General features: G+C 34.9%; 1 protein-coding gene across 1 annotated transcript; it reads right to left on the minus strand.

The window, feature by feature from the left end:
* Positions 1–342: 342 nt before the first annotated feature.
* Positions 343–26427, minus strand: ida (anaphase promoting complex subunit 5 ida). The gene is made up of 18 exons (XM_089249538.1): positions 26035–26427; positions 22527–22609; positions 22176–22294; positions 20519–20696; positions 19170–19233; positions 15682–15783; positions 15287–15480; positions 12792–12873; positions 10955–11047; positions 9831–9898; positions 8477–8590; positions 7079–7211; positions 6706–6902; positions 5334–5444; positions 3609–3756; positions 3283–3448; positions 2204–2298; positions 343–535 (listed from the first exon to the last, which is right to left on the minus strand). Exons 1-18 carry the CDS (start codon positions 26263–26265, stop codon positions 419–421), a joined length of 2295 nt encoding a protein of 764 aa, XP_089105664.1. The 5' UTR covers positions 26266–26427; the 3' UTR covers positions 343–418.
* Between the last annotated feature and the right edge of the window lie 1523 nt (positions 26428–27950).

Raw genomic sequence — 27950 nt, forward strand, 5'->3', positions numbered from 1 at the left:
TGGAATTTTGACCTAATAATGAGGGTCTACTGATATTTTATTTTGGGCTTGAGATTAGTTTAACTTGCATTATAATCCCATTATTATGAACCAATGAAAGCAGTAGAGGGATTAAATGCATCCAATTTTTCAGCTAGTTTTTAGACCCTTAATATCTTAGTTTTAGTTAGTTTTCCTTTTTCCATAAATTATGCCTTTTTTTTAGTGCCTATTTTAGGCATTTTTAGTGCCTATTGCGACCAGTTTTAGTGCCTAAACTTCTGGGCTCTACTTGTAATAATAATAGAGCAAAATGTATTACAAATCAATGAGTGTGTGTTAAATATGTTACAAAGAAAATGATCCCATGATTCAATGTTATTTATACAGATGTTTCATTTCAATTTACTTCAACGCTCGCACACTTGAATTATCATGTTCATGGCACAAGCATCCCATTCCAATTGGTTACTTGGAATTCTTGATGTAGTACACGGTATTTGTGAGCAAAATAATTCCTCTTTTCCACCATCTCCAACGTATTGTAAAGATGAGCCTGAAATTCAGTAAAAAACAAATCGTGACTCACATCAACATGATTTAATTATAAAACAAACGAAGAAATAAACAGCATGTTTTGGAGTTAAGTACAGAAATTTATCAAAGAAAGAAAAAAAATGCAGGGGCATCAGAAGTAATTTAGACCTGCCCATGCTTGACGTGATATTTGTACGTGATATTAATTTAATTTTCAAGGATCTTAGTTCCATGCTAGAAAAAATACGATGAGCGCACAAACATCCTGACCCCAACGCCACAAAAGAAATGTGTGAAATAATCATATAGATCAGGTTTTAACTATTACACCGAGAAGACAGATAATTAAACTAGTACAGATAATTGAATCCAAATAAGGAGGAAAAAATGCAACCAATCAACGTAATTTTATGTGGTCAACAACACCTATATAAGACAACAGGCAAGCTGTTAGATCAGTTTCTGCTGCTACAATGGTAGGTTATCGCAATTTAGGTGACTTTGAATATGACTTATATATAATAGTCTGCACTTGTGAGATGGGTCACAGCATTTATGAGGTAGAGATGAAATTTGGATTTTTGCACTCAACCACCACAGGAGTGTATCATGAATATAGGGAATCCGGGAAAACATCAAATCTCAGACAGAAATGCAGGTGGAGAAAACTCTGAAAGAACGGGACCATCAACGGCTAACAAGAATCATTTCAAGATAGAGATTCATATATAATAAAAATATATGAATAGAGGAATGGTATCACCCACTAAGTTTTTGTGTTATTCTATTTTCTGTTAGTGTGCAAACTGTACAATGGTCCCTCCTTGATGTGGGCTTTCAGAGCAGAAGGCTTGTTCGAGTACCTTTGATGACTGTACAAAACTATGCACCTCACGTGGACTTGCCAATACTGCCATTGCACTGAAGATGACCGGAAACATGTTGCCTGGTCTGACAAGTTACGTTTTCAGCTGTGTCTGATAATGAAGAAAACCCCATGAACCCTGCAAGTGAACAGGGGACTATTCAAGCTGGTGGAGGCTCTGAAATGGTATGGGTATGCGCAGTTGGCATAAGAATGTGATGCTGATAAGGCTAGCGACAATTGTGAAAGGTGACTGGTAAGTAAGCATCCTTTCAGATCACTTACAGCCATTCATATTTAATGTGCATTCCAATAGGCTTGTACGTTTCCAACAGGACAATGCACTACCACACGTCAGGAGCTGCAACAAAGTGGCTTCAGAAACACTCTTCTGACTTCAGCATCTTCCATTGGTCACCTAATTTCCCGGACATGAATATTATGGGATACCTTACATGTTGTACAAAATCACCTCACACCATTATGAAATAGAGAGTCACAGCGTGAATTGCATTCAAGATGCCTTCATACAGTATTGTCCATGCCATATTGTGTTGCGGAAGTTCTGCGTGGTCGAGAGGAAACCTATAGATATTATAGGTAGGTGTAGACAATGCTGTAACTAGGCAGATGTAACAGGTGCATCCGCACAGGCCCACTTGGGGGGGGGGGCAGAATTTGGGTCTAAATGCAAATTCTTGCACAGAAATGGCTAGTTACATCACTAGGTTCACCAGTTTTTCCTGGAACTTAAAGTGTATTTTGTGCATTTATATTGACGGAACAATTTGATTGCTGCAAATAGAAAAATAATGTACTTACCAACCAACAGTAAGCATATTTCACTTTATGATAAGCTTTCATTGTCCAGAAATAGTTGGCAGACTTGTTACAATAATTTCCAGCTTCAAGTAGCACTAAAATTATTTGAAACACAAATTAAATATTGACAAAAAATATTTAATAATAAAAGATTTAAATACATGTGTTCTAGTATAGCTCAAAAGATTCAGTTGGCATACGAAACTATCACTCATTGTAAATAAAGCAAAAACAGAAGTACAACGCGTGCAAAAGCAGTCTCTAGCCTTTCTAATGATAGAATAAAAGGAACTTTAGCGTTCTCTTGTGACAAGAATATCAACATTATCCTTTCATATTACCGATATTTTGCATATCTGCTGGTGTTTCAGGCTAACTGCTTGCCAAGTGTCAAGGTTTTGATTTATTTAAGCATGGAAGGTGTAAAATATTTCACTGCACAGTAACAAAGAGACTATTTATTATATCCAGGCAATTGTAACCATGATATGGAAAATTCACTTCCTGACAGAATAAAGGTTTACTTGGCCGGTGTCATGATGAAAAGATAGTTCTGAACTGAAGAGGGATGGTCCAATAGATTTAGAGTTCTCAAGTTAAAGCAGCTGTAGCAGTAACCATAATTACATTAACATATACTTCTGAAACTTTCTTTTTGTTTGAAAGGTCTCAACTATTTTTCTCTTAGATCTTTGGCAAAGAAACATTCAAATCAAAGGAAAATAGAGTCCCTTATACAGAAGTAAATGAGTTCTTATTGGAACGGACATGAATCGGGGCACCCGTTCTTTAAAGATAAGTTTGATTATTTAAGGGTTACATGCATGGATTCAATCATGATTTGATACTGGTGTAGACGCCAAGCCTGTTACAGTACCAGAATTTTACAAAATAAATGGTGGTGTTATAATATGAGGTACTACTGTACTGAACACACATATTGTAGTAGTATAATAAAAACATTTACGATATCAAGTAAAAAACAGGTTTTTTTCAACGCTGGGTTAAGAAAAGGTCTAGTTTGAGAAAGGTGGCTGGATAAGAAAGGTTCTGTTTTACTTATTAACAAAATTACTTACCTCCTCTTCTTTTCTCCTCTGTCATATCTGATGTGACAGTAGCAGCCAAACTTCTTGCATACAAAAGGTAACACGATCCTTTATCATAGGATGAGCCTTGGGATAGGATCGTTATGAAAGCACCTTCAAGTATCCCGAGTGATAACTTTGGAAGACTCAGAGAGAACTGCAGTAGTTGAAGAAAAGGAGAAAAAATACATATTAAGGTTCATATTAAAACCCATTATTCAATATTAATTAAGCTGTCACAATTAACTGAATCTTCAAAACATATGCAAGTTTTTGATTCTTACTGATAAAGTAGAAACTTTATAAGATTGTATCACCTGATAATGTGCAATCAAGAGCAACGTCTGTGCTTCGAGATGCAGTAGGAAATGTTTCTTGCATAAATCCAAACAAGTTGTCAAAATATGTAATGCCATAGTACAATTTGGAGTCTGCATCAAAAGGGTAGCTCTCAGCAACATCACACTATGATTATAACAATGAAAAATAGAATTGATGGTGAGTTTCCATTCTTCTATTAATGATTGCAAAAGTGGATGGTACAACAAAAAAAATTACTAGTTTTCACTGGAAAAATTTCCAAAAGTTTACATGCCTGACTTAAAATTGTGCCAGAATCAGTATTATATATGATAGCATCAAATAAGTGGTTGAAAGAAAAAAATACATACCCGGTCAAAATTCCTACATACTTTGGGCAATAGATTTGTCCATCCCTGATCATTACTCTGGGATGTGGGAATATGTTATTTTATTTTAAACTAAAAAAATATTTATACAAAAATTGCCACGTTTTCAAGACAAAATTTAATTGGTTGAATGGTCGACGCGTTTCGTCTTCATGGAGAGCCGTCATCAGGACCTCATGGCCAGAATTCACACGAATTAGTCGTGGAGGGGTGATGTTTACGTCTGGTCATCCGGGGAGTTCGCCTTTGTATTTGCTGCGTCCAAGTGGTGTTTGGATGCGAACTCTCCAGACAACCAGATATAAACATCACCCCTCCACGACTAATTCGTATGAATTCTGACCACGAGGTCCTGATGATGGCTCTCCATTGAAGAGTCGAAACATGTCGACCATTCAACCAATTAAATTTTATTTCTCTTGAAAGCGTGGCAATTTTTATATAAATTAAAACCAGGCAAAGTTTCTAATTTTTGTGATAAAAAATATTGTTAATGAAAGAACATTTACAAGTCAGTCAGGAGCACTTTCTGTTCAAAAATACCAATTTCTCAAAGAAAACATTCCAGCATTGTAATTCTAAATTAAATGAGAATGATACTTTGAACGCAAGAGGTACCAAGAATTATAGCACTGCAATCAGATTATCCGAATCTTATGATAACTCAGTTATTATCGTCTCTTCATTCAGTCACTATATACAACCTGTGCTTTGCTAATATTATGTGGTTTTTTCTTTCCAGAATTCTAAAAATGCTGTAAATACCACAGAAAACCCACAGAACCAATGATGTTAAATCCGAAGCAAAAATATCAAAAACATTGTTGGCCTTGAAAACGTCAATTTTACAGTCTCTAGATCTAAGTACTAACAAGTCCTTTAAAGACTATTTAAGGAATTTATATGGACCAAATCAATGAGTTCTGAAGAAAAGAAACAACAAAAAAGCAATGCCTTAAAGTAACCCGACACTGGCCTAGTGTACCAGTGCATTCTCAGGAGTGGTGGAATTCTGTTTCCACCAAAATCATCATCAAATCCTTTAAAAAGTGTTGTATCAGTATCGCAATGGATGTAACTGAGCACAGTTGAAGATGAATATGAAGATACCAGCCATATTAGCTTTCAATGTAGAGCAGAAGAAGAAATTGATTAGAAAGTTCGAATCATTTTTTATTGTAACTTTTATTGCATAAAAATATACATATTTTTTCTCTCTAAAATGTGATGATTTTTTGGAGTCAGTTTATACACGAGTATATATGGTGCTCCTTTTTCATCAATGAATACAATTTATGCACATGGAATTTGAAATAAACATCAAAATATACAAATGAATAAAAGTTTTACTACCGGGCTCGAAAATGTGGTGAGACTTTTTCTTTTTCACACAAAGAAATGAGCATCTTGATGACCTCATGAGTGCCAACTGTATCTCCCCTGCTCAAAGTCAGTTGCGCTTTTCTATGAATAAAAATTTATTTTGCTTTTTTTTTTCAAAATTCATTATCAAGCTCATTGTAGTAGTTAGCATATGTGAATCATGTTTCAATATGAATCAACATGTCCATAAAATCATATTTGAATCATGAAAGCTATATATATAATTAATAATAAATATAAGGGTTTCAGAAACTTAATAAAGAAAAAGCGCATTCTGCAATCTTTTTTAATCTCATGGAATGTAACTGATAGTCTGAATTGAATAAAACACATGATGCATGACCCTGACATCTCTTTTATAGTGATTTAACATTTATTATAATGATCAGACATTTTTCTAACACACCTGCATCAACATTTTTCATTCTGAATTTCATTGATTAATAATATCTTTGAAATTTGATGAAACATCTTCAAATTGTTTTTGTCTGAAGAAAATACCAGTCATAGATTAGTTAACATAATCCATAGATTTTGAGGTTTGAAAATGCATATATTTTTGCATCAGCATTTATTATGCATAGGCACAAAATCCCAGACTCAACAAAAATAATCTGTAGTTTTTCACATGACAAAATATTTTGCTGCTAAGGAAAACATGCCATACAAATGAAAAGGAAAATTGTAGATTGCACAGGGTGATCATATGACCTGTTTTCATTTACATTCCTATAAATTTGGACTTCCCTACTTTTTAGAACAAAAATGTACCGCATTTTCGATGAAGTTGAATTTTTATTCTTAACTGAAATCAAGGTTTAAATTATTTTGCCAACTAACTTACAAATTGTGTTATAATAATTTGACTATGAACATGAATTTTTTTTTCACATATTAGTCATGAGACATTTGGAAATTTCCCATATCGGGAATCCCAAAATTTCCTGTAAGGAAACTTGATCAAGTTAGGATTGCATGGAGCGAGGGCTTTTTCATTTATCTGAAGTAACAACTTAAGGATTTTTCTATAAATATAATGAAACTTGATATAACATTACTCCGCGGACCAAGAAAAAATATCATTGTAGAGTGATTATTGTTATATCGAGAGGCAGTAATTTAACATTAAAGTATAGGCATTTCCAAACAAGACTTCAAAAAATATTGTTATAGAGGGATTTATTGTTATATAGAACATTGTTGTAGCAAGGTTTCACTACATGCAAAAAATCTGAAAAATCTTGTTTCTGACCAGAAAATTTTAATAAGGCTGAAAAATTGGTAGCACTGGCACCTATGATTATGGAAATATGAATATAATATGAGAAGAAATTTCTTTTACCTATACAAAGCTTCATTTTTGTCAATGATTTCAATGCCTTGGAGAAGTTTTTCTGCCTCTGTCCATTTACCAGCATGAAGGGACATTTCAAAGTTCATAGTGAGATCATATGATTTCCATATAATACTAAATTCTGAATGCAATGGATACAACTCTTTTGAAAATGATAAAACTGCAGTTGAAAGTGGGTAGTTGCACTGAAAAAAAAAAAAGAGTAAAATAATCATAATTTTTTATGGGTTGACTCTTTCAAATTTTTTTTAAGAAGTAGGCAATAAATTTATTGAATGAAAACTTGGGAAAAAAAATTACATTGCTCAGTTATAAAACTTGCCTACCGTCCCAAAAAATGTAAAAAAAAATTAACTATTACCTCTTGTGTAAAGACTTGTGCAACATTCCTTAAGGCAAGACAAACTCCTTCGCCTACATGATAAACTCCTCCACGAAGATTGTCTGCAGTATTCAAATACAAAAGCATTTGACTGACCAGGTTGGACATACAGCTAAAAGAATCACAGACATAATTTTTTTTATATATTTTTGATATTTCAATACAATATGCAACTACGTTCTGCAACAAAAAAAGTAAATGAAACTTTAAAATGGAATAACTATACCATTCATGAAAAGTATGTCATATCCAATTTTATAATTATTTTTTGTTTTAATATAGTGATTCTAGAATCGTGGTTCATAGTTTTTATGAAAAATCACACTTGTAAAAAAAGATAATTTTAAAATCACAGAAAAGAGAACTTTTACTGTCAATACTTTTAGACATGATGCATGAATATTCATACGTTGATACTTTGTCCTAAAGAAGAAAATTGTTTCTCTGAATCATGTTCTCTAGCTAAAACGCAATTTCTCAAAGGTTTCTGTGGAAAATTGTTTAATGCGTTCCAGTGATGCTAAGATTTAAAGATAAAAACTTTAAAACACCAAAGAGCGCTATAAAAAAGACAAAAACTGACCAGAGGCTAGAATGAACAGCTTCAAAATTAGATAAATGAGAATTTAGGGGAAGATGAGAGTCTCAAAACCCTTTTATTTTACACTAATGCACACAGTTAACACCAGCTTTAGTCTATTAAAGTTGGTGTTAGCTATCAAGTTTATAGGTGTCCCCATTTGTGATTTGGCCAGCTCATTTTTGTGTCTGATATACGAAGATGGAAAAGATAAGCTCCTAGAATGCCCAGTTTAATGTTAAAAGTCTTGCACTGATAGAATGCGTGCTTTGGAAACATGGGTTCTTTTTTCTTTTCAATGCATTTTCTATTAACTGAATCATTCATTTTAAATGAAGTGGTTGAAAAACCTTCAAAAGAGAAGTGGATAAACATCTGGAAAAGATTCCACGGTGGACACGAGTTAATCTGGTTCGAGTGAATTCTGATGGTTATTAGCACTAAATTCAGCTCATGATGAGGTTGTTTTACGTTAGTGCATGCATGCATACATATTAACGAAAGCATTTGTTAGATGAGGCAGTAAAACATCTAAACAAATCTTTGTTAGCTGAAAAATTCATAAGCTGAAGTGTTCATTAGACGAGGTTTCACTGTAATAAGTATAAATATGCTCACGATTATTGAATAATACACAGTGTGATTATATAGACTATTAAATATGTCCATCTTTTTGAAAAATCTTATGGTCAATTCTAATCTATTAATTCTAATTATTCCACATTCTTATAATAAAATTATCATTTTAATTTCCTTTCTAATGCAACAATATATTTTTAACACCAACTGATACTTACTAGTTTCCGTAATGAACCCACATTGCTGCTTTTTGAGCATAGGCACACCCCATTACATCAATCATAGAATGTTGGCAGTTCAATATGTCGCTCTTCATTGCCAAATCAAATATGCTAGAATTTTGAGGGAGAAAAAAAACTCAATAAATAAATTTATACTGTTAATGTTCTTAATCAGAAGCAAAATGTATGCAGTAATTAATATGGTGCACTGAAAATAAGAAAAGTGTTTTCTGTAATTATTATGATTCTTGACAAAAATCACTGATTAACTCTACAATACTAACTCAGAATAAGTCTCAGAAACATAGTCTGTAATATAGGTATAACATGCAGACAGACAGACATGACTGCTGACCGCCCAGAGATGGGATGGTTTGCACTCTTTCCCAAAGGGTATACCATGCAGTTTTTATTTATAGTATTCTAGGGTTAAAACCACTAACTTTGCATTAAAAAGAATGAAAATAAATATGAATTTTAGAAATATTTTTCTAAAAATAACTATTACTAATATACCAACTAAACTTTCAGATAATTCTGGATAATAATAATAATAAAGGATAAGTGTGCCATTTATGTACTTTCTAACATGAATGTTTGAAGTGTGTTGTGTTTTAAAATGCTGATCTCTATCTTCAAATTAGAAATGGCAGATACCTGAATTTATTTTGTTCGGAGGAAGGGGGTCTGTATGATCTCTGTGGATAAACTGCTTTAACCAGCGTTCACGAGATATCTCACCTTTTCTTAAAATCCTCTTATTTTAGCATTGACAAGCCCAGATATTTTGTAAAGTTGATTTCTTAACGGAACACTTATCTTTATACCCCTTAGTCCGCACCTGCTGAAAATCAGAAGAAAGCCGCCCCCCCCCCCCCACTTCATTAAAAAAGATACATCATTTTGAAGTACTTGGGTTCAGGATTTCTGCTTTGCTGCTTAAAGGGTTAAAATGGAAATAAGGCACATTAAATACAAACAATTCCAATGCAAAATAAGTGTACAGGCGTAAAAAAGGATCGCCCACATTCATTGTCTTCAAAGATATAACATGATATGAATGAAAGAAAAATTATTATATCAGCTCCCTGGAAAGAAAGCCATTGACATAGTTGGAGTACTATTTACTTACTGTAATTATGTGAAGTGACCAAATGTCGCTCACTACACTAAAAGTATATGACAAAGAGAGGAAATAATTTTCATAAACACAAAAATAAAAAATAACTCCTCATATTCTGAAAATACAATATTCCAAAATATAACTTCACTGATTCATTGAAAATGTTAAAAAAAAAACAATTGACACAAATGTTTAAAAAAAAACCAAATTATTATGAAAAGGACAAACTTTGAGGGTAGAGTAGTAGTGACACATTTTCTTTTTGCCAGAGCTTGTATTCCAAGTGATGCTAAATACTGAAAAAAAGGAAAAAATTGAATTAGGCAGAGATACACTCAGTGGCCGTGGGAGATTTTTGGCTGGAGACTCTGGCTTTGGACAATTTTTTTTTCTCCAACTCCCTTTCACCAGATTATATATAACATATGTACACCCAGTGACCAAAAGCGAGGAGATCCTACATGGTATTAGTGGTAAGTAGCAGGGTGTTCATAATTTTTTCCCCACTGGGTGTCAGTGGCCAGAAAATTAGGCCTCAAATTAGTCACTCAAATTTCGTTTTCCCCCCATGAACAGGCAAATTGCAATGTTAACTGATGCTTCTGACCAAGAGAAAGCTTTTTATCAACAAATCCGGTTTATTATGTTAGCACATGTGCTGCACGAATGAGTGTAAGTTTGAGCGAAGGGTATTCCTAATTTATTGGCCATTGACTGTATATTACACATAATATGGTGAAAGGGGGCTAAAAAAATTGTCCTAGGGTTAGTGCTAAAGAAGTAATTATGATTCTTAAAATAAGTCAACTAACTCAACACATCACACAGAAAAATTTGTTGGATTCGAAGGTGCTGATGAACTACTTGAGACACGTTTAACAGAACTCGCTAACAAAACACAAAGATCTTCAGGAATTGGAAAACTGTGTAACTGTTAAAATTAAGTCAGGAAGAGTCTTTTTGCTGAGCCCATCAGGATGATTGGATAGAATGAGACTAGAAGCGCAGAACAGAATTTCAAGAGAAATTATCAAATGATTCATAGACTAATATCTCTTTTGCCTGCTAGTGTAATGTTTTCATTTTTTTAATCCTAGACAAATTCCTACTCCTCCCATATTAGATTCATCTCACTTTATCAGTTTTTACATTTCAAAGAACCAATTATCTTATTTTAAGGAACCCCTTTTTGCCAAAAATTGGGTTCCAAAAAACAATGTCAAATATGTCAAAATATGGTAATAATGCAAATCGAGGGACACTTTCATATTTATACACACATAAATGCATCTATATGTATGCATACATACATGAACCAAATAAATGAGTTGAGTGATAAAAGTTTTTTTTACCCATAAATTCAGTTCAGGAGTTTTGGTCACAGAGCGTTCAATTAAAACTTCTGTATCTTCATTATCTTCAGGCAGGAGTCTATAATACCACGCCTTGAAAATCAAATAAAATTTGACATATGAATATGAATACAAATACACGGCCACAACAGGCAAAATGCCCAACAAGGTGGCTGAGAAAAAAGATGCCCATAAGAAATATGGATGTCATATATTGCTAAAATACAGCAACCTCCAATAGAAAATGCAATTAATAAAACTATAAACATTACATGCATGATAAAATATTATACAATGCCCATAAAATGTATTAATGGTTGCCTTATATTAAGTATGGATAGCTTCTCGATTTACCCCAATATGTTTATCGTATTTCTTTTCAAACATATCAATTGTGTTAGAATTTACTAACCCCCAGGGGTAAGCTATTTCATTTATTATTACTCTATTAGAGAAGAATTCTCTTCGACACTATAACTTAGAATTGTCCCTTCCCAAGCAATACTGGTGTTCCCTTGTAAAAGCAGTCAATTGACGGCGCATTAATAATTCATGGTCCATCCTATTCATCCCGTTGAAAATTTTGAACACTTCAATTATATCTCCCTGACACCTACGTTCATTAAAATGTAAACATATTCAAAAAATGAAGTCTCTTTATAATTCGAAGCACAGTGTGCCAACAAGGACACGAGTAGCTCTTCTCTGCACCCCTTCAACCAAGTCTAAGTCTCTCTATAGGTATGGTCTGCAAAACCTTACAGCATACTCCAGTCCAGGACAAACTAAGCCTCAGAAACGCTGAAGAATAACATTAGGAGAAAGCGAAGAGACGTTCTTGAAAATGAAACTGGGCATTCAATTCATTTTTTTACAACTGCTGAATAATATTCAGAAAACCTAAGCCACTCGTCAATAAGTATTCCCAAATCGGTGACCCTAACTGCATCCAGGATACTGACACAATTCAACTCATAAGAGAAACTTGGGTTGTTCGAACCAAAATGAGCAAACATGCACTTGTCAATGAAAAACGTCATGCTCCATTCATTTGCCCATGCTACAATCCTGTTTAAGTTGGTCTGGAGCAACCCCCTATCACTTTGATTCCCGATTACCCTGATTAGCTTGAAATTAATGTTGAAAAAAATATCTTTATTCAGAGAATAAATCTATAAACATAATATATGTCCTGACTATTGACTATCATAATTATGAGCCAAAACTGCTGAAACTATAAACAGGAAATTGGGCCAGTAATTTTATTTTATAATATAGAGACTCACTAAGACAGGTTTCTCAAAATTAACCCCTACCCCCACCAAAGGGGTCATAAGGGGGGCTCAAAGTTTATGTGGAGAAACTCTAAAGCTATTAATATAAAATTTAATCAGGAGTTTTATTTTATAAAGTAGAGACTTACTAAGACGGGATTTTTCAAAATTAAACCCCTCAAGAAAGAATTTTCAGATTACCTCATCCAAGCAAGCAAAGCCACAAGTAACAGTAAGTAAACATATATAAAAATCTACATCATGGGGGATCAAAACCAGAGCAAAATCAATTATGTAAGTATTGCATATAGAATCATTAAATTACAATTAAAAAGCATTGTGTTTTGTAGAGCCAACAGGGCCCAACACACTATGGATTAGTGCACACATACTACAGAAAATTCGGTTCATCTTACCTGGTCTTACCATCACAGAAAATAAATCCATGAGATGAGACTAAAAACTTTGCTCATTGTATGAAAAAGTTCATTATAAAGAAGGTTCCCTATAAAAGGTTTCAACTTTACATCAATACAAGCTTCTATAAATTTAAAAAAAATTACCAGTGCATGCTGAAGACAAATATTATCATTAACTTCTTGTGACACCATAATAGCTTCTTTAAGTGCTGCCATTGCTACCTCCCTGTAAAGAAAATCAAGTGGAAATGTAAGCACATTACAAAAAAATACTTGAAGAAACACTTCTATCGATACACATTGATTTATTGCATCAAGCACAAGTATGTTTGGGGGGAAATATGAAATTTGTAAAATCGATGTATATAAAATTGATTTTCTGTGTGTTCTTCTGTGTGTATGTTCTGTATACAAATCTACAATTTTAGATTGATCATCACCAAATTTTGCATATATATCAAACAGGGCTAGGATTGAATGATAGGTTACTTTAAAAGTTTTTCAGAGCAGGGCAAATGCCCGAAATAGGCAAAAAACTGTCGGGGAACAATGGTTCCTGGGTCTCAACAATCACTTTCGGAATGTTTACTTTGATTACCGTGGTTCCGTAGCAATGCATTTCAGACATGCATATGCCTTTACAATGGTTTGCCACTTCTTTAATGCTGTTCAATAAATTATTCCTTTATAATGATTTGTCACTTTTTCAATCCTCCCAGTAATTGAAGAAAAACCGGGCAGCGCCAGGTATTACAGCTAGAGAATAAATAAAATTGATAATAATTACTAAAAAAATCATTAATTAAGAGAATCCTTGGTCAGTAAATATATAAATAATAAAATTTACTTAAATACCATAATTTTCCATATATATATATATATATGCAATCTGCAGATTATAACTTTTCAAAAACATCTAAATTGAGAGACAGAAAATAATTTTTTTAGGGTATCAGATGTCATAAAAGGGTCATAAGTAGATGGGAATAAAAGGATCAACATTTTTTTTTATTAAAAACATTATTATCAAAAATCCCTGCAATTCTTCAAGGTTGCATAAGTTGTGATACTGATAGTTATCAGAAATTTACATGTTAAGATTATAGTCAAGGAATTACTGTGGTATTTCTGTATGTAAAATCCTCGATAAATCAGGGACAAAAAAAAAAGAAATCTGAGCTGCTTCAAATTCTTATATTGTTTATTTGTATAGATGAATATTACTTGTAAGAAATAAACTAGTATTATAAATACCATCAATGCATGACAATTTAGGAGAATATCTATATATATAAAATTGATTTTCTGTGTATGTGTATGTAAGTTCTCTATACAAATCTACGATTTCAGATCGATCGTCGCCAAATTTTGCATATATACCAAATGGGATCCGACTTGAACGATAGGCTACTTCAAAATTTCGTCAGAGCAGGGCAAATGCCCGAAATGGCCAAAAAAACTGTCGGGCAACAATGGTTTTTGGGCCTCAACAATCACTTTTGGAACGTTTACTTTGGTTACTGTGGTTCCCTAGCAATGCGTTTCAGACATGTATATGCCTTTACAATGGTTTTTCACTTCTTTAACGCTGCCAGTGTATAATAGTTTATGCCTTTATAATGGTTTGCCACATTTTCAATAATCCCAGTAATGAGAGTTTTTTTGAATAGACGTCATAATCATCATCAGCATCGCTTTGAGGGTCAGGAAAAAATATCCTGATATCCTCATAGAAATCAGTGTTAAAATTGACGATTTTGAACTGTAGAAATGCGGAAATTTTGGTGGGGTTTTCCTGCCCCACATCAATAAGTTTGAAAATTGTATTGAATTCTTGATTTCTGAAATATTGAGAGTTCGCTTAGAGATATATGAAGCCCAGGAGATTAAATATGAAGTAATTAGCCGGAATTACTTTTGAGTTGGATATATCCATGCAATAACACTGATTTCAACTTTTTTTTTATATCTTCTCAAGCATGAAAATTAATGTCTCTGTATTGTCTTTTGATATTCGACTGCATAAATGCATGTGGGTTAGGATATTTTAAAATTAATTATGGGCCCTTAAAAAGTACATCAAAGAAATTCCACAGCTTTAATTAAGCATTTTTGGAAGCTGAAAGAGACAGATGGATAACTTGAAGTTCGGGGGGGGGGGGGAATCAAAATACCTAGCGCCCCTTAAAAAAGGGAAAAATATTTTTTTATTTTTATGTTTCTTTAAATCTAGATTTGTTTATTTCAGGAGTCGTGCAGGAAGTCACCATATTGGTTAGCTTAGACAGGGTTTGAATGTCCTTCAAAGAAAGAGGGAGATATCACGTGATCCAAAAAGCCTCATTAAAGAAAACCCTGGGCAGCGTCGGGTACTTAGCTAGTACCCAATAAATTCAAAACTATTTTTACAAATAAAAATCTTCATATACACAGTCACACCCTGTTGTAACGCCCCCACTTTAGCGCAAACTTCAATTATCACCAAAATTTTTCAGTGAACAAATCTTCCTTATAAATAGGGATTACACATGCTAATTCGTGATTTGATACAACTGCAAACTTGCTATAGTGAAAGAAATCTGTGAGACAAATGGTGGTGTTACATCTGGGCTCTACTGCACACAGGTGAAAACATTTACTTGTGTCCAAAACGTGCATGGAGTATTGCAAGATTTAGAGCAGCATAACGAAATGCACACGATGCTTCATCTGAAGAAGTAGCAGCTTTACTGTCAACTGGAACAGATGTGCTCCTATCAAAATGGTGATACAAGTTTTCAACCGCTCCACAGAACTCTCGCACTCTCAAGGAATTCATGAAGCTGAGATAATGCTGCAAACAGAGATATCAGTGCCAAAGTTACATCAATGAATATACATGTTACAGTCAATGTCCGAAGTCTGTTTGCAAAGCAGTAAGACTTTGGCCATTGGCCATAACGTGTTAACTTGAAATAAGCAAAGGTTAAAAGCATTTATGTTAAATTCTTATATTAAATTCAAAGCTACATATAGAAACATGAAAATTACTTACTGCTTCAGTAAGTGAAGGATTCCCTTTTAAAAGGTCCCTGATTTTATTCTGTAAATCTGGTGGAGATAAAGCTTCTTTTTCATTAATCTGAAGAAGTGAAATCTGTGAAAATGAAAATTATTTTTGGAATTTATTCTTCAACTTGATACAACGTATTTTAACATGTATAAGGAACCTCTTTTTTGGCAAAACTTGAGTCACAGAAATAGGAAAGGGTTTTCTTACACATATATACATTATAGATATATGTATCTATTCAACTTTTTTCCAAAAAAAAAAAAAAAAAAAATCATGGGGATTTCTTAGACATGAGAGTTCCTTATACATCTTAGAATATGACAATATCTAAGCTCGTTTCAAAATTAATTACTTTATGTACATGAAATTTCCTTGAATAGAAGAAAAAGTTTTCATCTTTTGAAGTAGTTTTATCGTGATTTTTGAACCTATGCAAAATGCATAAGAAGGGCTTTCATTAATGAATGCATCTCAGTGATTTATAACGAATTAACCTGAATGAATGAAAATGCAAGGACTCTGCCACTAGACTTATCCCGTTGCCGAGATCTCTACCTTTGATATCACTCTCACTTTTGATAGCTTTGAAATTTTATTTTTCCTTTTCCAACTAAAAATCGTCAGCATTCAGACACTAAAACCATACATAAAATTTACTAATATCTTTATGTTACTCCTCTTTTACACAAAATCTATTTCAAGGCAGGGATGACCTATTCAACAATACAATAAATTTATTTTGGCGAGCACTACTGAAGGATTTTTTTAATAAACTGCTACAGCATAGGATGCTTTTTTTTTTTTGGGAGGGGGCAGTGAGAGTCCCTTAAGTCTATTCTCTAGAAGGATACATCTTTGCTGATGTGCATGAATTTGTTATTATTGGTCACGGCCAAAAAAGAACCACAACATGGATAATCATAACTGCAATTAACTCTCAATACTGCTGTCAAGTTTTGTAACAGATTCAAATGCAGATGTACTAATACTTTTACGATTTAGAGTGTGATATGATCTATATTATTTTATTTAAATTGGGTATAGCAAACCAAATTTTTTATGTTTCTAAGTTCATTAGAGCAGAGTTTGACTGCATTAGAGAAATAAATTTCTAAATTTAGAAAATATAATAAAAATCAGGCCTTGGTATACCATCACCCATGGGGAATAAATAAAAATAGTTTTATAAGCAGGTGACTCAATAAAGAGTAAGCTAATAAAGAGTAAATTTGGTAGTTATGCTGGCAGGGATCTCAAAAATGTGATGTTAAGGGTGACAGTGAAAGTGATAGATGTTATACCAAGGTCTGAATGAATGAACACCAGGAGCTCTGCCACCGGACTTATCCCATTGCCGAGATCTCTTCCAGCCCAGCTTCGTGGCAGAGTCTGGAACAAAGTGAGTGCACCTAACAGTCTGAGTGTGTAGCTAGTGTTTTGTGTTTGATATTTCAGTGCTACCATCTATACTTCAAATTGTGAGTGAAGTGTAATGATTGAATATTTGTTACGTTGTAGGTCTGTTGCTCTCTGTGGTGAGACTTTTTAACGGGGAGATCGGCTCGCATTCGCACCTTGAAGTTGGAAACCACAGAGAACCAACTTCAGCCGACCACCACTGTGGCGCCAGTGGGGTTCGAACCCGGAATATATATATATACCAAGGTCTGATTATATATGTTTCAATAACACTCTATCGTATAAGACTGACATGTTAAGAATTTGATTATTAAATATCAAAGTTTCTGGATTTGAAAAAATGGCTATCATTTTGTTTTTGTCATGATAAATAAAAGTACATATTTTTAATGTCTAAAGCATCGAGAGATGGCAGCTGAGTTTTATTTATATCTTTGGCAAGCTTTTCTTTTGTCTTCCTGCCACTTTATGCAAAACTATGGAGGTTTCATGAAAGAATTTTAGATGTGATTTATTATGATTTTAAAAGTGAACTTAAGCAGCAAGTAAGTCTAGAAAGGTTTTTCCTGATTCTTCTCCTTCTCATACAACAGTTTTTAAATAGTTTACAGAACTTTCATGTGGTTGAAAATCTCTAAAAGACGAAGAGCATACTGGGATTCAATCAACTATGATGACTTACTTACTGAAACAGCAACCCAGTCCATACTGACTCAACTGTGGTAACTGAAAGTAATATTGATTTAGTAGAAATGCTAGTGAACTTACAAGGAAATTTAAACACTTGGATTTCATTCACTGTGTGCTTACATATAAGTTTCGGTAATTTCGCATCAACATTTAAGACCAAATAAACTTTGTTGCTGTTCAATACTTTAAAATCTTTCTGAATCTCAAAAAATAATAAGACTGAAATTGTGCCAAGAAATGGTGTGGCAATTTGAAAATGGCAAAAGTTGGCGTGACATTGTGATAGGTGACGATATACCAAAGCTGGATATACAAATATGACCCAGAAACAAATTGCCAGTCCTCATTTTGGGTGTTTCCAGATGAAGATCTACCAGTCAAAATGAAAAGACCTCAGAGAGTGAAGTGTAAAATGGTGGCCAGTTTTCATCTCCATTGGGCCATATTGCAGCAGTTGTGCCAGAAAATCAAAAAACTATCAATTCATACAGCAGGCCCGTCATTTGGGCCCCCCCCCCCATTTTGGAAAATACACTAAAAAACAACTGGACTGCGGCCTGGCAGTCCAGTGGTTAGGGAGCTAACTTCTGACTGTGAAGGTTTGGGTTCGGATATGGATGTCTACTAACACACGAACAAAGTCCCTGGACATATCGTAAAGATCTCTTGGGAATACGTGATGATCACGTTATTATTTAAAAAAAATGTCATATATATATACACACGCATACATTGAGTACATGTTCTTTGCCCCCCCCCCCCCCGGAAAAAGTTGAAATGACGGCCCTAGCACACAGGTATATATATGACAGTATGCCTGCCCGAAGTTTTTATATATATGCCTGCCCGAAGTTTTTGAAGTGTTGAAAGATGACCAAAGTCTGGCTTATGGGGATCCTTACATCATCACAACAATGCATCCGTGCACACTGCAATTACAATAATGGAGTTTTTGAAGAGTACAGGTGCTCTCAGTTGATTAATCATCCTTCCCACAGCCCAGATCTTGCTCTCTGTGACTTTTCCCTATTCCCTAAAGTGAAAGAAAAATTGTGCAGACATCATTTCAACACTCCAGAAGATGCTGTCACATGCTACCAAAAACAGTTAAGTGACATTCCGAAAGAAACACTACATCAGTGTTTCCATAAGTGGTTTAGGAGGATTTAGCTCTGTATCGATTGTGGAGGTGAATACTTTGAAGAGATGTAGTACTCACAGACAGGTTGAAATTTTTTAGATTTTCCGAATCCGAAAACTTAATAGTGACCTACGTATAGCTTTTTGTAGCAAGTATATGAAATAGAGAAGTGCATAAGAATAAAAATATATGTTTACCTACACAAATTCCTATAACTAACCTGTTGAGCAATGAAAAGTTCTGCCTGTTTTTGTGATGCAAGGATTTGACTTTCTTCAGAATCACTAAAAAAATCACTCATTAGTTTCATAGCTCTTGACCAGTCATGTAATAAATATTTTAAAATATGAAAATACAAACAATTGCTTATCTTAGAACCTGCAAATAAAAGTGCAGCTGCGCTTTTAATAGCTTTTGCAGCAGCATTTAACAGTTCAATTGAACACAGCAGTATGCATCAAAGTAAGCTGAAAAAATATTTTTTTCCCAAGCACAAAAAATTAGCTCAAAAACATAATTTACAGATATGACATGAATGTGCCCAAGTGTTTTCACAATGGTCTCTGAATACCTAAGTAGAAGCATGAATGAATGAATGCCAGATCTTTGCCACTGGATTTATCCTGTTGCAGAGATCTCTTCCAGTCCAGCTTCATGGCAGAATACAGAACATCCAAGTTGTAGCAGAAGTTTCAAACCATTAAAATGCATACTCCACGGGGTATGTGATGAGCCATTCAGGGGTATGCCAAAATAATTGATTATAATGAAAAACGGTCGGAAAAAAGTGATGTAGTTTAAAAAACACATTATAGTTATGGTGTAATATACAAGTAAATCTTGTATACATTTCCACAGGGTGATTGAAATCAGGAAGAAATGAAAAATTGTAAACCACTTGTTATGTTGTAGGTATTACCAATAACACTGGACAACAATAAAATTGCATCTGATCTGACATGAAAATATACAATTCCAAACGGTTTTGACCTGCTGAACACAAATATCATCATCAAGAAGCTTTATTGGCTCTTGTTTTTGAGGCATTACCCTCTTCACAGTTAAAAAGTGCTTTACAAGTGTCATTCTATGGTGAAAAAGTGGTAAGGACTATAGAACGTTACTATGGAAAATGTTCAATCCCAATGCTGGTAGATAATTGTAAGAGATGCTACTTATGTTCAGTGTAAGCACAATAATGAAGTATATGACAGACGCAGATAAATATGTTAATTGTGCTATAATACATTTGCGTTTCTATGCATTTTTGTCGTATTTCTATGGATTTGTGCTGTGTTTTTATGGATATTGATGTTGTGCCAATATATGTTGGTGATGGTTTCTACTATTTTGTTTTCTATACACTTATGTTCTGTTTCCATGTATTGTACTGTGTTTTTATATGTTTATTAATTGTGAAATTTCAGAGAAAACTTTAGCCAGTCCAGCTTGTTTATGGTCAAATTCATACTCAGCACACAGAATTATATAAGAAATGACTATTTGTTTCAGATGCAGAAACTTTGTAAAAATGTTATTGTTCAGTATAAATGAAATTCTATTTGTTACCTGTCATCAGAAAGATCTTCATCCTTAAAACTATGTAGTCTTGTATTTACAAGGCCCTCTATTGAAGAAATGTCTCCTGAAGCAGCATCATAGTATATACAGAATTTATCATATAATTTTGTGACATGGCCAAAACTTAGCTTATCAAATGCCAGCAGCATTCGCCTGAGAAATAAACCTGAAAAGAAATTTGAAGTAATTTGATTTGTATATTAGTTTAAAATTTCAAATAAAACTAATACATAGTGCATAAAAAGCTGCAACTAAACTGATATAACGACTTGTCATATCACATGAATCAGTTCTCTTCACCAAATCAAAGCTGCGAAGCACGGAAATGGTGAGGATAAATGCTAATGAAAATGCACTTATAACATGTGAAAATGAAATAGCCCAGAAGAAATGAAAACAATAATTCTGACCTGTAAACATCAGAAATCACAGAACAGAGAAAAAAAATTTATAAAACTATTGATATTAATGATTGGGCATGTTCAGTATTAATCTAATTAATTAATTGGAAGATTTCTGAAAGAGTGGTTCATAAGAGAAATACTCATGGAGGTTATCCACTGACAGAGATCAGACTGCAATTTTTAAAAAAAAATTTAAAAATGTATGTATAAATATTTTTTTTTATAGCACTATTTCAATATCCTATAAGACTGTCAAAGCAAAATGGCAAAAATGACTTGGTAAGAAAAACGCTTTTGGGTCAAAACAGTGTACTAGCAACCATAGATAATTATATATCTTCCCTCTTCTCAAAATATATTGCCTTTTTTTGGGGGGAGTTTTCCAAAGCCTAATCTATCAACTCTCTACCACGATGCAAACAAATCATGAGGACATGTAAGTTTTTTAAGAATGATACTCCTTCGAGACCACTTCTAAAAGCACAGTGCAAAATATGTAGATTACAAGTTCTAATGTATACAAGTTAAAGTGAACTGGATGATTTTACTGCACTGTCTTTTTTTTTAAAAGGGATTTGTTTACATTTTACTGTTAAGTGTCAGCGTCATCGTTAACGAAAATGAAGCATTTTTAGCTCTTTGCAGAGCTTTGTAAACATTGTTTTTATGCCTCTTCACATCTCCTAAAAATACATAAGACAATTGAATGCTATTGGGCAACATCAAAGTCACTCAAACTAGAATAGGCCTATGTATCCAACTGCTTTGTTATGCAAACTTCTGTTTTTCACTTATACACAAAATGTACACCATCATTTTGAATGTAACTGTACAATGAATAGTCCAAGACTATGAAGTAGTAAACACAAAATTCTTTTTCCATACTTTTTCCATCCAGGCAGAAGTTTCTGATGACTACTCAAAACAATGACACAAAATTAGCTTTTGAATCCTCAAACTAAGCAGAAGAAAAATTAATAAACCAAATGATCCACATACACACCCAAATAATCTGAAAAAAACGCTACCATTTATGCTTTGATAGAATCATTAAATGCAATTTACTACATTTGTATTATTTGCAATAAATTGATGATTCTCTCTATACATTTAAAAACAGTTACATGAATTTTGCTGACAGAATTTAGAAGGAAAAGTATGACAAAAGTAGGACAAGTGGGAACCTTGAAGTCTTTAACATACAAAATTTATATACTCAGCGTGTATGAAAACATACTCACCCACATAACTACTTTTATGCACAATAGGTGCTCTTCCAACTGGATCAACAATCAATGATTCTAAACCTGTTATATGGTCCATCAATCCTGATATTCCACCTTTTCTCAGTTCTAGGAGCCTGGATATATGTAATAGTGACAAAAATGTCAAGACGCAGGATCATTTCACTATGACTGACTCATGAAGAGAAATATGTTTTTCACCTAATATTAACTAATAATTATATTGGCATCTATAATACACGATAAAAACGAATGCATGGTTATTATAACAAGCATAGAGTGTGTAGTAGGTTGTTCTATAAAAAAATTTTCATTTTCTTAAAATTCATTTATCTCATAAAAATGTACCTGTCGAGAAAAAGTTCATATGTTTTTTGGTTTGTTATAGGTTGCAGTGTTTCTTTCAACTTCTTTAGATCCACATCAGGATTCTGAAACATACAAATAAAGCATAAAGATTAAATTCAGAAAATTTTAAAAAATAATAAACTATGGAATATTAATTTATCTTGAAATAAAATTGCTATCGGCTAAACCCAATTTTAATGCATATGTTTAATCATTTTAAGGCTCTCTTACATGAGTAAAGTTATTAATTAGTTAACTAAATTTCAAATTGTCAAGTACACTCATGTCCATAAATTAAGGATAATGCCAGCTCCGGCAAATAAAGGTTCAGAAACAAAACAAACGTTACTTATCCATAAAGCCCATTCATTAAACAAAAGATAAAGAACAAAAACGATGGTGGATGTATGATACCATTCGTAAAAACTATGATTTTTGCTCCCTGGAGCAATTGTAAAAAATATCTCCTTTACAAAAACTTGCTATTACATGGTTGGTATGATGGTTAATACATTGTATGTCTCCCATGCGATGAAATACAGTCCGTACAACGCCTAGGCATGCTGAGTATCAAATTATCGATCTGATCTTGGGGAAGATCCCTCCACTCAGCAAGCAATGCTCTCTGAAGTTCCGGTACACATGTAGGAGGTGGTTGACGGGCTGCAACTCGTCGGTCAAGCATGTCCCACACATGCTCTATCGGATTCAAGTCCGGTGAGAATGCTGGCCATTCCATACGGGTTATATCCTCAGATTCAAGGCATTCGTTTACGATGTTTGCTCGGTGAGGACAGGCGTTGTCATCCATAAACACAAATTCTGCGCCCATGGCACCCCTAAACAAACGTACATGTTGTTCCAGAATGATGTCCCGATAAATTTGGGCCTTCATGGTTCCGGTTTGAACATGCAGATCTGTTCTGGAACCCAGTATAATTCCACCCCAAACGAGCCATGCTGCACCACCGTAACGGTGTTGTTCAATGATGTTGTCTTGGTGGTAACGGGTACCTGCCGTTCTCCATATGAAAGTCCGACGTGAATCAGACTGCAAGCTAAACCTGGACTCGTCGGAAAACATCACACAAGCCCACTGTGACGATGTCCACATTGCATGTTCTCTACTCCGGGCTAATCGCTGCCGACAATGAGTTGCCGTGAGCGGAACACATCTGACAGGCCTGCGAGCATATAGACCAATATCTCCCAAACGTCTGTACACGGTTTGCCTTGAAACTGTGGTACCCGTGGCTGCAGATAGCTGACGAGACAGGTCGGATGCTGTGCTCCGTCTGCTTCTTTTGGCAGTTACTGCCAAATACCGGTCTTTATTCGGCGTTGTAACTCGGGGGCGACCTATACTGTAACGTCTATTGACATTTCCGTTATCTTGGAATCGTTGCCAAAGCCTAGAGATGACACTTTGATCAATTCCAAGTTCCACGGATACTTCCATCTGAGTACGGCCACATTCCAGGCGGCCGATAATTCTACCATGTAAAAAATCATCCACATGCGTCCTCTGTGTCATAATTATTCGCTTATGGCACTGAGCGCCTTACAGAACTCTTGTGAACAATTTTACTTCTTTGCCACCATTCCTTATATACCCACCCTCTTACACTCTCGTCATTGTGACGTACTATCGGCATCATCTGGTGGCTTCCTGAAATTTGCATATCATTCTTGCAGATGTGTGTGATAATTCTACAGGTGTAATTTTTACTTTAGATTTCATTTTCCGTGTGATTCTGAATTATCCTTAATTTATGGACATGAGTGTACTTTAGAATCTGTGTAAATGTAAAAGGTCTCTTTCCACGAGTTAAGTTTATAAGTGATTTAGTAGGTAAGTAGAATAGAGTCTGATCTGTTTTTTTTCCCTCCTTTTAACTAAGCAGGCACTATCAGAGATGACACTGTACTTTAATTTAAATGGGTCTGAAGACCCAGATTATTGGCAAAATCTGGGTCCTTTTTGAGTGAAAGTGGGTCCATGTAAAAAAAATTATCTTGAAACAAAGAATGGGCCCCTCCCCCCAAATCATTCACTCATATCTCTGAATTTTTTTTAGCATGGCCCAGGTCCTTCGAACACCTGTTTATATTGCTTTGTTGAGACAGATTGGTGGCCATGTTCTGGGTAGGAGGAAGTATTTCTGTGAATCAAATAAATAATTCAATTTCTGTTCTATCCAAAGGTTCAGGGAAAAAAAAAAGATTATTATAACCAGGTTCTTTTACTTTCATTATGAAGTCTAGTCCAGAGTCCGAGGCACCAGACCCAACTGTTCCCCCACCCCCAGTTGCGGTCCTTCATCTATCATCCAAATTGGTAATATATATTTATGTTGTAGGTCTTCTGCATGATCATTGTCTCAACCACAGCTTTTTTCAAAGGAATAGCCAATTCAAAATTGAAAAACGTTAGAAAATTGTATTTTTAGCTAATGACTACTGTGCAATCTCAGGTTCCAAACCCAGATTTCCATCCAAAGGTAAAATATGGGAGGGGTATAGGATCCGGTGTTCCTCCCCCAAGATCAAAAATTGAAAATATTTTTGTAGGAAAATTAAAATATTGGAAAAGAAATACATTCTTATACTATCTGTTAATTTAAAATTCTTTTTGAGTGTTAGCAACCCAAACTTTCTGTGAATTACATCCTTTTGCCCCTCGAAAAGCAGATTCTGCATACACACCCATGATTTTCGCAATTTCAAACAATGACTGTATAGCAGCTAGATGAGCTATATTCAAGCTAGCAGCTATATTCAAGGTAGAGTTTTTTACAGATTGTTTTTTTTACGGGCGTTCCAATCCTTTGATATTTTAAAAAATGAGCATTCACAATTTCGTAGAATAAGGTGAATTTATGCCATATAGATGCTGTCGTTGAATGGTGGTAGATAGCTGCGAAAGTACCATCATTTCAGGTATGTAACCAGAGGAGAAAATCTGCAAGGAAATAGCAACTCCGAAATTTTAAAATTTGGTATACAGCCTTTCATTTAGGGATGCAACCAGACATCTGACATCTTATTCTTCAACGCATGTATATCTATACAGTAGAGTAAAATTATTTTACTGTCATGATTTTTGCAATATAAAATGCCTTCACTTTTTTTTTATTCTTGGAACTTGGAAGAAAAGCATCCCTGGGACGCGTGAACTAAATTTTTATGTGTTTTATTTCCGAAATTCCGGGCATCTCTGCACCATGTGAATGTCCTGGTAGGCATGGTGTCGTATTACCCAATGATCATTCACTAATTGATTGCTTTCAAGATTTTAGAGCACTTGACGCCTTAAAATTTAGTTAACTAATTAATTGTAGTTCCAAACTTTTTTAAACCGCAGTCCCCCCCCCCCCTTTTTTGAAAAAAAATATCTATCGGTGACTTCCATTACATAAGGTGACCATATGACCCAAGGGTCCATGCCTGGGTAGGACCCGTGCAAGGGCCTGTTCACAGAATTAGAGTTTCATTTTCCCCCTCATACCTGTATGAGCTTGAGAAGAATTATTGCCATGTCTCTTTTTTGTTTACTCGTGTGTACAGGAATCGCTTCGAAGGGTTTGATAGTATCTATCCTGAGCAACTTTACTTTGGCACTGCAGAACTCCTTCACTAGAACCAGCACCGAAATCTTATGAGGCGTTATGCGGTCACGATCATCGACACCGGCTACTACCGAAGTAGTACTAGAACTAATGTTCATCTCACCGACCATTGTCACCAATTTTGTAATGTATTTTAAGCATCAATGTTATTACAATTAATCAATTATGACAAATCACAGTCGTTAAACACGGACTATAGGTCAATAAGCGCTTGTCAACACAGATTTGAGCGCCATCCGCATCGATGTAAACAAACACATGCGCGTGGTGTTATTGCGCATAGACATATGCTGTGTTGCATAGCTAGCTAAACTTTCAAACTTCTACTCTAGTGTAAAGAAAAAAAAATTTGGTTTCATGAAATTCAATTACATTTCACTTACCTTTTGTTTTGCATAACTTGAAGTATTGCTTCCGCTCTAAATAGATTTTGATAGAATCGGATTTTCATTCAAAAATATTAAAGATTTTTCTGACCATATTTTTTGAATACTAAAGCAGGACATTCAGCTAATTATCTTAAATATGACATGAATGTCGCTCTTCACTTGTTAATACCGTTCGGCATATATACGCTCTAGCGAAGGAAAATCTCTATCTCCTCTGTAGCTTAGTGGTCAGAGCACTCGTCCGGCAATCGAGGGACCCGGGTTCGACTCCCGGTAGAGGCAGAGATGAGTTTTTTCCTTCCTTAAAAAATTAACATCTAAAATAATAAATATCTTCACAACATCCAGTCTTCTGTATATCTTGAATTATCTTAAAATTAAACCCACATGCTACCTCCACTCAGTGCCGTCTTAAGGCATGGGCTCACCCGGGCACGGCCCGGGGGCCTCACAAAAATGAGATCTGATTGAAATTTTCGAGAAGTTGTTTGGTAGGGCCTCAGAAAAATCAGTTGGCCCGGGGGCCCATGATACTATTAAGACGGCCCTGCCTCCACTGCCCACATCCTGCATCAAAGCCCACGGGTTGGATCTTTAAAGGTTGGATCTTCAAAGTCGATCGGCTCTCATTTGGTCCTCCGAAGTTGGAAACCACAGAAAGCCAACTTCAGACGACCACCACTGTGCAGGGCCGTCTGTTCTACCGTGGAATAGAGACGGCCCTGCACTGTGGTGCCAATAGTGCTCAAATCCGGGTCTCCTTGATGCGAGTCCGTATAACCACTCGAACACCACAGCTCTTGCGGAGGGGGGCATAAGCGCTGATCATATAAAAATTGCACAAGATAACGGTTGCTAAACAATATAATAAAGAACGGATGGCCTGCTTGGTTTACATGGCCCCACATATTACAGGAGCGGGGTTCCCTAGGTTAGCATGTTCGGCGGGCCAATTTTTTCAGATTTTTCATGGACCCCTCTATAGTGAATTTATGGAGTGGAGAAACAAAAAATTATGAGAATCGTTCTAGGCACCCGGGCTCTATCAACGTCAGGCCTACCCTCATGATGGGCCCAACCATACATGGCCCCCAGATATTGCAGCAGCAGGGTTCCCTAGGTTAGGATGTTTGGTGGGGCCCCCCTTTTCAGATTTTTCATGGGCTCCTCTATAGTGAATTTATAGAGCAAAGAAATTATGAGATCGTTCTAGGCACCCGGACTGTAGCAACGTCAGCCCTACCCTTATGATGGGCTATGGGCATTCATCACGCAAAAATTGCCCGAAGAGAAAGGTTGCTAAACAATAAAAAAATAGAACGTAGAACGTACGGGGGTCTGCTTAGCTTTGAATGGCCCCAAAGCTAAGATGTTTCACGGCCCCTCCCCCATAGTGAATAAAAAGC

This window comes from Pholcus phalangioides, unplaced genomic scaffold, assembly GCF_987345545.1.
Source record: "Pholcus phalangioides strain wild (caught in Gottingen) unplaced genomic scaffold, Ppha-v1.0 ptg000022l_1, whole genome shotgun sequence".
Lineage (NCBI taxonomy): Eukaryota > Metazoa > Arthropoda > Arachnida > Araneae > Pholcidae > Pholcus > Pholcus phalangioides.